General features: G+C 40.5%; 1 protein-coding gene across 1 annotated transcript; it reads left to right on the plus strand.

Moving 5' to 3' along the window:
• Positions 1 to 5287: 5287 nt before the first annotated feature.
• Positions 5288 to 15607, plus strand: LOC141325672 (uncharacterized). The gene is made up of 6 exons (XM_073834433.1): positions 5288 to 5338; positions 5913 to 5954; positions 10096 to 10127; positions 10240 to 10279; positions 13165 to 14511; positions 14695 to 15607. Exon 5 carries the CDS (start codon positions 13182 to 13184, stop codon positions 14190 to 14192), a length of 1011 nt encoding a protein of 336 aa, XP_073690534.1. The 5' UTR covers positions 5288 to 5338; positions 5913 to 5954; positions 10096 to 10127; positions 10240 to 10279; positions 13165 to 13181; the 3' UTR covers positions 14193 to 14511; positions 14695 to 15607.
• The last annotated feature ends 363 nt before the right edge of the window (positions 15608 to 15970 follow it).

The following is a 15970-nucleotide window of genomic DNA, read 5'->3' on the forward strand; positions in this document are numbered from 1 at the left end:
CTCCACACATTTGATTGAATGCCAGATACTACGGAGTAAAAGGCTGTTTTATGTTCATGGCGACAAACTTGGCACATTATTAGCCAATCAGCTGAAGGGATTTAAAGCGAAACGACACATCATGAAAATTCGGATGGATAATGGTAACATCACCTCAGATCCATCTAAAATCAACGATACATTCAGGAATTTTTACTCCCGACTGTACACTACCAACCTCCCAAATGACAGCTCGCTGTTGAAAATTTTTCTAGAACATTTGAACATCCCTATACTTACACATGACAATAAGACTAAGTTAGAAGAGCCCATTTCACAGGGGGAGATAGCAGCTGCTATCTCCTCATTGCAATCAGGGAAATCCCCTGTACCTGATGGGTTCCCAGAAGAGTTTTTCAAAACATTTTCTTCATTACTTTCCCCCCATCTATCTTCAGCATTTTCAGGCTCTTTCCAGCATGGCAAACTTCCATCATCACTATATGAAGCATGCCTCAGTTTGATTGTAAAGAAAAGTAAAGATCCAGCAGAGTGCTCCTCCTACAGGCCAATCTCTTAAATAAATGCTGATGCCAAAATTTTGGCAAAGGTCCTGGCCTGTAGATTAGAGGATGTACTACCAGCAATAATATCGGAAGATCAGACTGGCTTTGTAAAAAATCGACAATTTTTTTTTTAATATACGTTGTTTATTTGATATTTTGTACCCTCCTTCAAAAGCAGTTCCGGAATGTGTCCTCTCCTTAGATGCGGAAAAAACGTTCGATCGAGTGGAGTGGAGATACCTATTTGCAGTTTTGCATATTCATAGGGGAACCTGTCAAGGATGCCCTTTAAGCCCTTTACTTTTTGATTTGACAATAGAGACTCTGGCAGTTGCATTGCGTAACTGCAAGGACATTTCGGGGATTTTGAGGAGAGGAATTGAACATAAAGTGTCGTTGTATGCTGACGATCTTTTACTTTTTGTATCAAACCCAGATACCTCTATACCTGTAATTCTATCCCTATTTACTCAATTTGGCCAGGTGTCTGGGTATAAGCAAAATTTACACAAGAGTTAACTCTTTCCGGTGAATTCAGAGGCACTGGCTTTAAAATATACCAACCTCCCATTTAAGATTGCGGACGAAAAATTTACCTTGGTGTTACAGTCACTAGGAAATATAAGTGTCTCCTTAAAGAACCTTACATACTCTACTGAATCAAGTGAAAGAGCACTTGATACACTGGTCACCCCTATCTATTTCCCTGGTTGGCCGGATTAATTCTGTCAAAATGAACATCCTTCCTAAAATTTTATACCTCTATCAATCCATACCAATCTTAATCCCCAAATCCTTCTTTGATTCCTTGGACTCAATCATTTCGGCCTATATATGGGGGGGGGGGGGGGGTAAAGTAACTCTTTGGTCACACTTTTGTGGTCGGGCTGATTGCCCGATGTGGGTGAAAATGGAGTTGAGTTCTGTCCGAAAGGGTTCTGCTTTGGCTTTGCTTGGGTCCCAGCTACCTCTCCCCCTGGTTGAGTGGACTGACAGTCCAACGGTCCGGCACACAATGAGGGTGTGGGCTCAGTTTAGGAAATATTTTGGTTTCTGTGACTTCTCTCTCTTCAGTCCTATTCTATGTAACCCTCTGTTTCAACCTTCATTATCTGACTCTGCATTTCAAGACTGGCACGGGAGAGGCATAGAGAAATTTAAAGATCCTTTCATTGATAATAGAATGGCATCATTCACACAAATATCTGGAAAGTTTGCTCTACCAAATACTAATTTTTTCAGATACCTGCAGGCAAGACACTTTCTCCACTCTTAAATGGCTAGTCTCCCTGAGACAACTGCTCTGACCACCGCCGATATGTTTCTTAGTTTCCATTCACCGCGCAAGGGGTTGATATCAGTCATCTATGACAAATTGATGGGCATAAAACAGGCTCCTCCGGACAAAATTAAAACTGCTTGGGAGCAGGATTTAAACTTTCAACTGTCAAATGAAGTATGGGACTCTATTCTCAGGCTGGTGAATTCAACATCTCTCTGTGCACGTCACTCTCTATTACAGTTTAAGGTGTTGCACAGGGCTCATATATCTAAAGTCAGGCTATCTCATATGTACCCAGATGTGGATCCTTTATGTGACAAATGTAAGAGAGATGAGGCTTCGTTATTCCACATGTTCTGGACTTGTCCAAGCCTGGAAAGATACTGGAGAGATGTTTTTCAAAAGTTGTCACTTATTCTTAATCTTGAGCTAGAGCCTGACCCACTGATTGCCCTTTTTGGCACTGCTGGTGAGGATGACATGCACCTCACCGCAATCAAAAGATGCATACTGTCTTTTGCCTCACTTTTGGCTAGACGTGCAATATTACTAAGGTGGAAGGATGCTGCCCCGCTCACGCATGCTCAGTGGTTAAGGGACATCATGACCTGTCTAGACCTCGAAAAGATCCGCTATACAGTGTGTGACTTGAGCAAGAAGTTCGAGAAGGTGTGGGGACCTTTTCTGAAATACTTTGAGAACCTTAAGTCAAATTGAAGTACCTTCACCTTTTGTTTTGTCCTGCTTCCCTGTCCATCTCGGTCAGTTATAGAGTTAGTATTAACTAATGTCTTAACGTGTCTCCCTCTACTCACTTATATACAGTGGTGGACGAAGTACACAAATCAAGTACTTGAGTAAAAGTACAGATACGTATAATAGAATATTACTCCAGTAAAAGTAAAAGTACTCCTTTTTCCATTTTACTTGAGTGAAAGTACAAAAGTACTACATTTTTTGTGTACTTAAGTAAAAAAGTACTGACATATTTTGCAATTTTATAAAGGCTATAAATTTATATTAGCATATATATTTTTTATAATCCTACTATAAGCCTTGGTTTTTCCCAAAATAACCACTAGCCTATATGGAGTCAAGATATATTTTTGTTGTTGATATGGTCTACGTTGACAATGTTCACTGTGAAGCTTACATTGCATTGTAACGTTACCTGAGAGAAAACTGATTTAACCATCTCATTTTCACCAGTAAGAAAAGTGTTTTAAAGCTTGTTATTTTGTGGAACGGCACAGTTATAAATGATATGAGAATAAGGCCTGAAGTTAGGAAGAAAAATGTAATTATATTTTCATAATATTTTTCTTTTTTCTCAAACATTGTCTGTGGTGTAAAAACACCCCCTGGCCAAATGTCCCCAGAGGGCATCACTTCCCACTTTGATAATTACTGTAGTTACCATCTGAACATCACATATTTTCTTTTCCCTAAGATGTAATCTGTCTAGGTGGTTGATTATAAATATTTGGACTTCATATCTGAAAATTACCTCAACTTAGCACCAGCAAGCTTGTTAGCTAGACAGTTAGCATCAGCTAACAATATTTACTTATTTTCAGTATGGTTATGAATAAACATTTATTTCTGTATACTAGGCTAGTTGATTCAAACAATATAAAAAAGTATACCATTAATAAACAATATAAAAACAGACGTCACATAGGGCTAAATGCGTAGCATTTTAATAAAACTGTTGAGGTTACAGCAGCGAGGAATATGAACGTGTAACGTTATGAGTTATTTGATTTAATCTGTGATATTTTAATGTTTCGTTATTTTACCTAAAAAGAGACGATGTTGATGTGTCTGCATTTAATCATTTCAGCGGGCTTAAATACATCACCCTTTACAGCAGATTTAGTTCGCAAACAACTGACAATTGCAATAATTAATCCTAAAACTCGACATTATATCTTACTTTTCGCAGCATCAGTCGCGCGCGCTCACAATCTCCCGGTTCTTATTTGTGAATTCAGATGACTGGAGACTCGCTCTAAACGGCTCATTTGAATCAGTGAGTTTGAACAGCTGCAATTGGATCAGTCCAATTCGTGAATGAATCGCTTGTGGCGATTTGCGAACCGATTGAAAAGAATCAGTTTGTTCATTAATCAGACACTGCTTCTGCGTCTCGGAGCACGTAATATATTATAAGGAGTAACGACATGTTTTATTAAATGTAGTGGAGTAAAAAGTACGATATTATGCTTTGGAATGTAGTGAAGTAAAAGTAAAAGTTACTCAAAATAAAACTACTCCAGTAAAGTACAGATACTTGAAAAATGTACTTAAGTACAGTAACGAATTACAACTACTTCGTTACTGTCCACCACTGCTTATATATCTATCTATCTAGTCTAGTTTGCTTACCTATTTTAATTAGTTTTTTATTATTATTATTATTATTTTGTTAAGGATTTACACTTGACTTCCAGCAGCTCTCTAGAATACTCCAGGAATAATACTCCTTGGGAAATATGGTCTGTATGTGTGGCTAGTGGGAATGGAGGGATGTTTATGTTGGAATACTATGGAAAATGTACAATGTTTGAACATACTGTATGTATGAGGGGATAAAATTGTAAAAGAAGAAAATGTAAAATAAGAATGAAGATTCAAATAAGTAGTAGGTTAATGAAAAGTAGGGACTTATTTCATGTTTTCTTTCAATTTTGATTTAAGAGTAATGAAGATTAATATTAAGTTTGTAATTTTGCTAATGGTATGTAATTATGCCTTTGTGTGTTATTTGTAAAAATAAGTAAATAATTGGAGCATAAATAACACACATTTAGTACTTTTCGACAGAACTTGGTATACTGACTACATGTACTCTGGTGATAAAAATTATACAACAGATCATAAAGAATTGAACAATTCTGAAATAATGTCATCTATACTGCTCAAAAGCTGAAGGAGTTGTTGTGATGTAGGCTATATACTATGCTACGTGAACACCTTTTCCTCAAAATAACTAAGGCATTTCAACAAAAAAAACATTATTTTGCAGAAAACACACTGATTAAAATGAGAGAACACCTTTAGATACTTTACAGTTATTGATGTTAATCTGGCACCTGGTGTTGACTTTTATTCAAGTGGCAGCTTAATTTTCAGTTGTAAAGTGACTGAAAGTTTCTGGCAGCAGGTTGTCCATTTGAAAGCCAAAGGTATGACTTTATCAGCTACACTGTAAGCCCGAACAGTACTACTAGCTTATAAGGACTGAGGTCACTACAGTTAAAAGCTCTTGCTGAGTTAATCCACCTTTAAACTATTACTGTCTATGAACAAAAATGTATTTTTATGGTTGTGTACCTCAGCATTTCTGAGTGAACCCCGCTGGTTCACTCAATATTTTTAAGTCTACTGTCGATCACGTGATATGACGTCACGACGTGCGGACCTACCTGACGTACCTGAAAAATCTATTCAAGATGGCTACCCTCTCGAGCGAAGTGGAGCTGCTGGTTAATCAAGCATGAAATAACTCGTAAGTAAACCAAAACACTTTAAAACTACTTTGATTGTTGTCATATTGTAACAATATCATGTTACACATGATATTTGACTGTTAGACTAATATTTGACTATTTAAGTTGGCGCGGGCGTGATGACCGTCCTGTGCACTGTTAATGTCGTAGCAGGGCAATAATGTTAACGTTAGTCAATAACCATTTGCAGCAAGCGATAGACATTCTGTTTTTGAGTGTGTTGCTGCTGTTTGTGTTAAGCGCTCTATGATATTTGACTGTTAGCCTAGATTAGTTTTTTTTTAAGCGCGGAGCTTCACGTTGGCGCGCACGTGCGCGATTAACGTCACCGTCAGCCCGCGTGCTAGTGTAAAGGTAATATAATGTATAAGTTTACTGTTAATGTCGTGTCAAGGCAATAATGCTAACGTTAGTCAATAATTCTTTTCAGAAACGATAGTCATTGCGTTTTTTTAGTGTGTTGCTGCTCTTTGTGTTAAGCACCCAGCTCTGGCAAGTTCAATGAGATTTGTAACCGAATGAACTCTGCAAGTTTTTAATAAACATTTAAAAATGTTTTTTTTTTCATTATAGGTCGAAGTGTAAGGAGTAGAGTGATCATCCGCCAAAATCAAGGTAGGCCTACCTCAAATGTTAATTTAGGCTGTAACCTATTTTTCACCGTTTATTTAATTTGGCGCCAAATTCAGATTAGAATATAAATCTATCCATACAATATCTCTTTTGCTATTATTTGTGAATAACAAGTTAGCCACCATCTTAAGTGTAACAAAATGGTTTCTGTGTTTTCAGACAATTCATTTAACTCTCCTGTTATGTTGGAATTCTGTGCAGTCCCTTTATGATCCGCATTGGATTTAATAAAATTCCTCAATAATCACGCTATGAAAAACAACAAAGATTCATGTTCAGACTGTAAACTTTTAATGTGAACATTTGTCAAATTTTCATATATTTAAGTTAATGAAACTTTTTTAACCTTTTTTTTTAAAGTAGCTGAAAAAAAGCAGTATGCTGACTTGTTTTGCATGTACGTTTTTTTTTTTTTACTTTTTTTAAGAACAAATTAAGCAATGTAGCTAAAAAAACAAAACTAAACTCTTTAAAAATAATCTCATTTCGTTAATTCATATGTATTTCTTGCACTTCACAAGGTGGTGCTGGTTTTGCTGTCACGCTTGGATGGGCACACCTCGCATCTCTTCTGTTTTTCCCTATCATCTGTGTTCACTCCATTTTCTGTGGGTGCAAGAAATTCATATGTAGAAAAGCACACACTTGCTTTGTGCTCATGTCAGAAGTAACTTCTTTACTTTATGAAATGAGTTTACAAAACTAAATATTTTCATTCTGTTTTCATATTCAGCTCCATTTAATTGTTCATTTATGATGATCTGAGCAAAGCAAAAAAAAAAAAAAAGTTTACAAAATTTATATGCAAACCAAGTCAGTGTCACGTATCAGCCGTTCCTCACGCACTCATCTTCACTAATCACCGTCACCTGGACCCAATCACCCGCGCACCTGTCTGCAATCATCCACCAGCACATAAAAGCCACTCTCCACACACCACTCATTGTCCGGGCTCGTTCTTGCGAAAGCGGACTGCTAGTGCTTCTCTACGAGTCTCACTATCTAAATACTTACCCTACTGTACTTACCTGAACTCTGTCTCGTTCCAGTTCCAGTCTTCTGTGTCTTCTCAGTTCCAGTCGTCAGTGGTGGGTGGCCATAAGCTGACTTCCACGTCAGCGGAGGTTGGTGGACTCACGGACCCTCAAGTATACCTCCTTCTATCGTTCTTGGAATCCTCCCGTCTCACCTCCTTCAAGGAAAAGGATCTGTTATTCCCATCAAGTCCCAAACCGGCTCATAAACCTTCCTACTATCACGTACTCACCATCACAGGATCTCCGTTCACCTCCGGCACTGCTGCTAACATTAATAAACATCACTTGTATCATTCTTACCTTGTTGTCCCGTCTGCTTCATAACAGAAGCCCGGACCAAAAACAGTCAGCAGCATGTGCAACCACGATCCAGAGCCCAGTCAGCAGCTGTCAACCTTCAGCACGGAGCGCCAGCCAGAGCCCACCGCAGCCGCAGCGCCAAGATCTGCCGGATTTAAAGCGACAGAGGACGTCGCGACTGACCAGGTGTGTGAGCCGGCTAGCGTCACCGTGGGGATACTCGTGGAGATCGAGGGCTTGGAGGAAAGCCCCGCCCACACTCCTAACCCTGAGGGTGAGCTGAAACTGCGCTGTGGAGGATACTTTGAGGAATTACTGGAGATATTTGAAGCAGATTTGATTGATTGGTTTGGAGAAATAATTTCCTACCGTCCTGATTCCCCGCTGGTTCCGCCCAGCCGTCCTGAGTTCCCGCTGGTTCCGCCCAGCCGTCCTGAGTCCCCGCTGGTTCCGCCCAGCCGTCCAGAATCTCCGCCAGTCTCATCCAGTCTTCCAGAGTCTCCGATGGTTCCGTCCAGTCATCCAGAGTCTTCTCCGGTCTCGTCCAGTTCTCCAGAATCTCCGCTGGTTCCGTCAAATGCTCCAAGGTCTCCAAAGTTCCCACCCAGCCTCCCTCTCCCGCCTCCACGCAAGCCAGCCAGTCCTCCAGCCCTGTCTCCGCTGCTGCCCGTCTGTCCCACAGCTCATCCTCAGGCAGCACCACCTAGGAGTGTGGTGCCATCGTGGGACATCCAGGCTCCAGCTGCGCCAAGGCGGATCATTCCCCAGTCCCTGCCTCCATCCTCCGAGTCCTGGACTCCACCTCGGTCCTCCGACCCTTCGGCTCCGCCTTGGCTCCTGGCTCCCTCATCTCCACCGTGGCCCGTCATCCCACCAGCTCCACCGGGCTCCCTCGTCTCTCCGGCTCCGCCTTGGTCAGTCGTTGACCATCCGTCGCCTAAGGACTCCACTCCTCCGGCTTCACCTCGTCATTCCGTCCCTCCGGCTCCGTCAGGCTCCTCCTTCCCTCCTGCTCCGCCTATGTCCTCTGTCGCTCCGGTGTCACTGCGGTCTTCCGGAGCCCCAGCTCTGCCTCGGTCCCCTGAGCCTGCTGCGTCACCTTGGCCCTCCAGACCTGCGGTGTCACCCTGGCTCTCCGTCTGCTCGGCTGCTCCTGGCTCATCTTCCCCAGAGGCTTCGTCTCCGTCGCTCGTCCCCAGGGTGTCGTGGACCAGTTCTCCACCATGGCTCCTCCCTCCCTCGACGCCGCCCTGGGGTGTCATCCTGGCTGGGCTCTGGACCATCATCCGGCTCCTCCTACTTAATACTACACTCTGGCTTCTTCCTCCTTCCACTCCACCCTGGCCTCACGTTCCAGTCCATATGTCCATCTCCAGTTCGTCACCTGCTCCTCACCCGCCTCCTGAACCCCCACCCTCCCTCCGCTGGTGTATCCATTTCGGCGCGAGGACGCGCCGTTCCGGGAGGGGGGCCATATGTCACGTATCAGCCGTTCCTCACGCACTCATCTTCACTAATCACCGTCACCTGGACCCAATCACCCACGCACCTGTCTGCAATCATCCACCAGCACATAAAAGCCACTCTCCACACACCACTCATTGTCCGGGCTCGTTCTTGCGAAAGCGGACTGCTAGTGCTTCTCTACGAGTCTCACTATCTAAATACTTACCCTACTGTACTTACCTGAACTCTGTCTCGTTCCAGTTCCAGTCTTCTGTGTCTTCTCAGTTCCAGTCGTCAGTGGTGGGTGGCCATAAGCTGACTTCCACGTCAGCGGAGGTTGGTGGACTCACGGACCCTCAAGTATACCTCCTTCTATCGTTCTTGGAATCCTCCCGTCTCACCTCCTTCAAGGAAAAGGATCTGTTATTCCCATCAAGTCCCAAACCGGCTCATAAACCTTCCTACTATCACGTACTCACCATCACAGGATCTCCGTTCACCTCCGGCACTGCTGCTAACATTAATAAACATCACTTGTATCATTCTTACCTTGTTGTCCCGTCTGCTTCATAACAGTCAGCATACTGTTTATTTAAAAATGGTTTAAAAACATTTTCATTAAATCATATCTTCATATATATATATATATATATATATATATATATATATAATTTATATTTATATTTATTGGAACATATGACAAGTTGATTTTAAAAGTTTACAGTTTATACCTGAATCTTTGTTGTTTTTCATTGTGTTATTTTTGAGGAATTGTATTGAATCTAATGCGGCTCAAATTGACCCGGAACATCACAAATGTAATAGTAATTTTGTTTGTATATGTAAAAAAAACACCAGCATGTTGAAACTTTGCATGCAAGTTCATGATGATAAATGAGAGAATGTCACAAAATATCAAGAAAAAAAAAGGGTTAACCAGTATTTCCAACAACTATAAAATCTAAACGGGTCAATTTGACCCACAACATAACACAAGGGTTGAAAGTATAGGAAGAGCGGAAACAGACAATACTTTGTGTGATTTCATAACATCAAAGCATAAAGCACATAAGATCCCACCTGTATTTTGAAATCTGATAACATTATTTGTACTCTTGGTCATAAAGTGCCTCACTGCTTTTCCTGGTCTAGATTAGTTAGGCTATTTTAGGCAGTCAGCAGTGAATGCAAGGACACTGAAGACTTAGTTTTTTTGCAAAGTGGGTTGTAATAGTGTCTATAAAACACAGTCTTTGATAATTATTTGAGCATTTTCTGTACTTGAGTAAATCAATCAAAATTAAATATCTTGCTGTCCGTTTTTGTGTGCATGTCTGCAGACCTACATTGTCACCAAGGCGCAACTTTATCGGTAAGTTATATTAACACTTGAAATTTTGTATCATATTTTGTATCATTAATGTAAAGAGGTTGATTGCATAAATTGACTGGTTTCATATTGATTGTTTTATCTGTGCCGACAGGACCAACTAACTCCAAATATTGAATTCCCACCTTTCTGTGGTAATCATGCATTTCACAAGCAGGAAGTAGTGAGTCTGAAGCATAATGAAGCCATTTTAATGGTCAAATGATTCAATGGAGTGGAAGTGCAAGTTGTGTGCTGTCACCTCAGACACCCGGGCCAATTTATTTGTGCACTACCGTTTACAGCATAGTCATTATTCAAGAGTTAGCCCTTTGCCATGTCTCCACAACTCTTGTATTTGTACATTTCCGTCATTTAATGCATTGAAAATTCATTTATCACGTATCCACAAAGACACATCCAGAACTGGTGCAGGAGAAAGAGCACAATTGAGACAAACATTTTTCAACTGTCCATTGTGTGACTTCAAACAGCCTTTCTCAGAGGTGACACTTTTCAGTCATTTAAGGGGACATTTAAAAAAACATGAGAATGTACCGTGCCCATTTAAGGACTGCAACTACCGCACAAATGTTTATTCATCATTTAATGCACACAAAAGTAGGACACATGAAGGCAGTTCAAACTTTTGTGATGACATTGTAGCCTCAGAAAATGATGGTGCACCAGTCATTAACACAGATGTCCTTGAGGACGAGGCTCCTGCTCAGTGTGACCATGCAGGCACATCTGCTTTTCCTGAGTCTGACAGTTGTGACACTAGCCAGTTAAGGGCCCAGTTACACCATAATTTGTCCTCCTTGTTCTTGAAGATGCAAACTGTTCTACATGTTTCTGACATGGCCTCTCAAGAAATAGTTGATCACCTGACTCAGATATTTTCCCTGTCTCAACCTCTTGTCAAAGATACTATAAAAGACACACTACAGAGGCATCATGTCTCTCCTACTGAAGCAATCGTGAATGATTTGGTGAATGCTGTAATGGACACAAATATTTTTGTTAGTGCTACAGCTAAAGGTGAGGAGTTGTCCTCAACTAAACGAAGAAAAACATTTGTTGAGAAAAACTACCCCGTCGTAATGCCAGTGCAGTATGAATTCGAGCCTGGATGCACAGTGGTTTATGTCCCTGTGCTCGAGATGATCCAGAAAATGTTCAAACATACTGACATCCTTGACAGAATCAGAGAAACCAAGAGCTCAGAAAAAGGCCATTACATGAGCCATCAAGATGGCTCATATTTCCAAGAGAATGATTTGTTGTCATCTTCAGAGATATCACTGCCACTGATTTTGTACATTGATGACCTTGAAATTGCAAATCCAGTAGGCACTTCAAGGAAAATCCATAAACTCTGTTCAGTGTACTGGGTGTTTGCTGATTTGCCAGTTAAATACCGATCAGCGCTGCATGTGATTCAGCTAGCAGCACTATGCAAGGTAGCTGATCTTAAGAGATGTGGCTATCAAGGAGTACTTGGTCCTTTGCTACGGGACCTTCACATTCTTGAAGAAGATGGCATATTCATTGAGTGCCTTGGTCAGTCAGTCCGTGGTACTGTTTTATGTGTTGTGGCTGATAATCTGGCAGCCCACTCATTGGCAGGCTTTATGCAATCCTTTAAAGCAGGATATATTTGTAGATTCTGCAAGGCTACACGAGAACAAACTCAGTCTATCGAAGTCAGAGATGGTGAATTTAGTCCAAGGACTAAAGCCAGTCATGTCTGTGATGTGCAGGATGTTACGCAAGAGGTTGTTCAAAGCCAATTTGGCGTCAAAGGGGACTGTATCTTGAGAGAGAAGTTGCAGTATTTTCATACCATCACTGGTTTCCCACCTGATGTCCTGCATGATCTTTTTGAGGGTATTGTACCTGTTGAGTTGGCCCTATGTATTAAGGAGATGATTCGGCTCAAATATTTTAATCTTGAGTATTTGAACTGTAAAATTGTGTCATTCCCATACCAACACACAGACAAGATTGATAAACCACGGCCTATTTCCACAAACTTTGCTGCAAAGAGGACAATTGGTGGCAATGGCCACGAAAATTGCACATTGTTGAGACTACTCCCGTTGATGATTGGTAATACAGTCCCTGAGGGAGATGGTGCTTGGACTGTATTGATGGATTTGAAAAATGTTGTGGAGCTTGTGCTGTCCCCAACATTTGATGATGCATCTATCCAGTATTTGCAGACAAAGATACAGGATCACAGATGCATGCTTCAGGAGGTTTTCCCAGAGTTCACACTGCTCCCGAAACATCATTATGTTGAACACTACCCAGATCTCATACAGTGTTTTGGGCCTCTTGTCAATTTGTGGACTATGCGGTTTGAGGGCAAACACCGCTTTTTCAAGCGTGTAGTACATGACACACAAAACTTTAAGAATGTTTTGAAAACGCTAGCGACTAGGCATCAGCACATGATGGCCTACTATCTCAGTGCACCATCATTCTTCAAACCACATCAGCAGACATCAAATGTCTCCTCTGTCTTGGTTTCAGAGCTTCCTGAGGTTGCAAAAGAACACATTAAGCAAAAAACAGACAGCAACATGGTTTACAGCTCATCAAAAATCATTATTGATGGCACTGATTATGATGTTGGGATGTTTGTATCTGTGGGGCAGGAAGGGGGACTGCCTCAGTTTAGCAAAATACAGCAGATCCTCCTTGTTAACAATGATGTCACTTTTCTTTGCCAAGGACACGCATCACAGTACATTGAACACCTAAGATCATATGAACTTTACCCAGGCAATGTAACTATTCACAGTGTATCAGACCTCAATGACAACTCACCCCTCTCTGCATACAGTGTAGAAGGAAAATTGCTGTTGACGCCCAAACGATTCATAGTGTTGCACTGAAAGTACATTTAAATCTTGTGATTTAAAAAAATGCCAGCTAGATCTTAAATCATATTTTAAGACAAGGGTAAACTTTGTTACATTTTTGTATGCACTACTAAATCTGCTTATTTTTCCATGTCAATCTTCATACATAGATTTGTCCCTCAGAAAGATGACAGCAGCCCCAAAATTTCTGCTGCGTGTTTATGTTACCACAGATGTTGCTATAAAGGTAACTTTGACTGAGCGACCAGAGTCGGTGAAAGAACTAATCAACATACTGCGAGAAAAAGCCAAGCCAAGACTGGACTTTGAGTTTACCTTGCATTATGAGGATCCTGACTTTGGTGGACAACTCAGCTGTCTAGTTGATATTCAAGAGCTACCAGAGAAGGCAACATTGAAAATTATCAGATCAGAAAGTGATATCAGCTCAAGTGCATCTTCTGATACAGACATCCTTCCTTTTGTACCTATAAGCCAGCGTCAGAAGTCCTGGCCTGACGTCTTCCCTGTGCCAACTTTTTCTTATGAAGTGGAGCATGTGCTTGAAGAGGGAAACGATGCCTTTGCAACTTCTGGAAAGAGACTGAAATTAACCAGATCCCAAAAGCACAATATCTTGGAGAACATGGCTACAGTGATGTACAACTTTAAACCTTACCCAAGTGACAATGATGTGGGTATGGCAGCTGAAGCTCTTGTTACAGCTCATCCTTGTCTTAAAGAGCCTGGAAGTGTGAGTGGATGGTATGGATGGAAAATGAGCCTGAAATTTAAGATGGGGGATTATCGTGGCAAGCTGTCAAGATCTGGATGTTTGGAGGTGTCCGTCAACGCAGGTAAAAGGAGCAAAAATAACCCTGACAAAGATCACCCACACTCCAACATAAAAAGAGCCAGACGAGCTGAAGTGAACTTCCTTCCAAACTTTCCCAAGGGAGAAAGTCAGGCCAGTTTGGAAGAAATGAGACTGCAGATTATAGACGAAGTTCAGAAGAATCCGCAAAACCTACGCTTGATAGAAATGCTAATGCAGAAGACCTTTTCCCTTCGTCGCCAGGAGATAGTTCAAGAAAACCCACAGGTGAAGGAGTTCTTGGGGAAATGGCCTGCTCTTCGGATTGAATCACAGGTAAAACAGACTCGCTTCTCTTTTCTGCCACTTTTTACACATTTATGACAAATTTTGAACATGTATGACGTTCAAGTGGAACAGTAAATGCCACTATTCACTGTGGGTAAGAACTATGAGTTTGCATGTGACCATGTTGCTCAACACTGTGGCATGTGGAATCAAAATCAAGTATTTGCAAAGGCCCTTGGAAGTCTACCAATGAAGTGTGGAGCTACTTTGTGCCTCGTAAATGGCATAAAACAGTGATTTATTTACATGACTGCTTCGATGCCCCATTGACTCTCATTGACAAGCTGTTGTGAGCATCGGCTAACTGACCCCAGATTTCGGACAGCAGTGGACAAGACGAGATGAGATATGCAAGGTACGTTCACACTCGGTATCATGATTCAATACACTTTAGGTCAATATCACACCGGAGTTCTCCTTTAACTATATCTAGTTACCCCTTAGTAAACCTTGTGTTTACAACACAGGAGAAAAGTCGTTTGCAGCTTCCGGTTCACAAGGACTTTAACCTAACCTTTGCACTCTCTGCGTCTTTCAGGTGGTGTCGTCAGATGAGCCAGGCATCATTGAAACTCCTGTTGCTCTTATCACAACAATCACAGAAGAGACTGCAGATCCAGTGCATTTCAGTCCTACAAGCATCTCTATTGTTGTGGAAGATGATGTTGTGATGAGTGATATCCCTAACTTGGCTGATGCATTTGCACTGTTGCTTGGGTTGATGTATGCATTACATCTGGACTATCCCAAGAAACTCATTAACACTTTTACATTCATCCAGAAAATCATAATGGGTCTTGATGATGGTAAACCACTTAAACCCTGCCTACTGAGTCTCAAAAATGACCTGTTAATGAAATAGTAGGCTAACTTAAGAGTTGTTTACAAGAAAATACACTTGTATTTTCTGTTGTGTTTACATGTTGTGTTTTTGGGGTTCCCAGTATGGTCACTTTATAGTTGTTGAACAAACAATATAGTTTGTTGTTGTTGTTGTTAGTCAAAGCATTTGGAACTGTTTACATTTGGCGGTTTATGTCTTGCCTACAAAATCTAACGTAGCTGCTGTTGTTTATAATTATTGGTTGTACACCAACTTGGTTTCCTAAATCCTTAAATGATGTGAGATGTGCCTTTTTTATATTTTGTTTCTATAGGTTTTTACTAAAGGGACAGATTCGATGTCTTGGTTTTGTGTTTTGATATGTTTTTATTTATTTACTTTTTTTAATTCTCTTATTTTTTTTACTTATTCCATTTGCACTTTGATGGCTGTTACTAATGCTGTTTTAAAAAATGTAGGCCATGCATTTTACATTAAGCATTTTAAGATCCTCAGTTCCTAATTATATTGTTTAAAACACGGAGTCATTTCAGAGGTAATTTTACTAGTAATTTCTGACATGTTTGTATTAAACAATTTAAAGACTGAATAAAAAGAAAAAAGAAAATGTACAGCTGAAGTATTTTTTTTTGTACCGTAGTTTTAACTTGCTTGTGGGTTATAAAGTATATTTTTTTGAGTTAATATATTTCTATTTAAGTTCTATTAGATCAAAATAATTAAGTATGAAAAAATTAAAACATTTTGAGTGTTAATCAATATTTTTAAGCACGGTGCACTTAAGTTTGATTAGATTGTAACTTTTTAAAAAATAGAACTTAAAAAAATTAAGTTAGTTACCTCAAAAGTTATTATGTAATCGGTTTCTACAAAAGTTTTGAGTACTATGACCTTATTGGGGTTTACAGTGTATAGCAAGAGAAGTAGGTTCTAAATCTGTGATTTCAATAATGTTGAATGTTTACAACAT

This window comes from Garra rufa, chromosome 2, assembly GCF_049309525.1.
Source record: "Garra rufa chromosome 2, GarRuf1.0, whole genome shotgun sequence".
Classification (NCBI taxonomy): domain Eukaryota; kingdom Metazoa; phylum Chordata; class Actinopteri; order Cypriniformes; family Cyprinidae; genus Garra; species Garra rufa.

What these genes read in the sequence shown, in the direction of transcription:
- LOC141325672 (XM_073834433.1), top strand. Translation starts at nt 13,182, where the DNA reads ATGACAGCAGCCCCAAAATTTCTGCTGCGTGTTTATGTTACCACAGAT.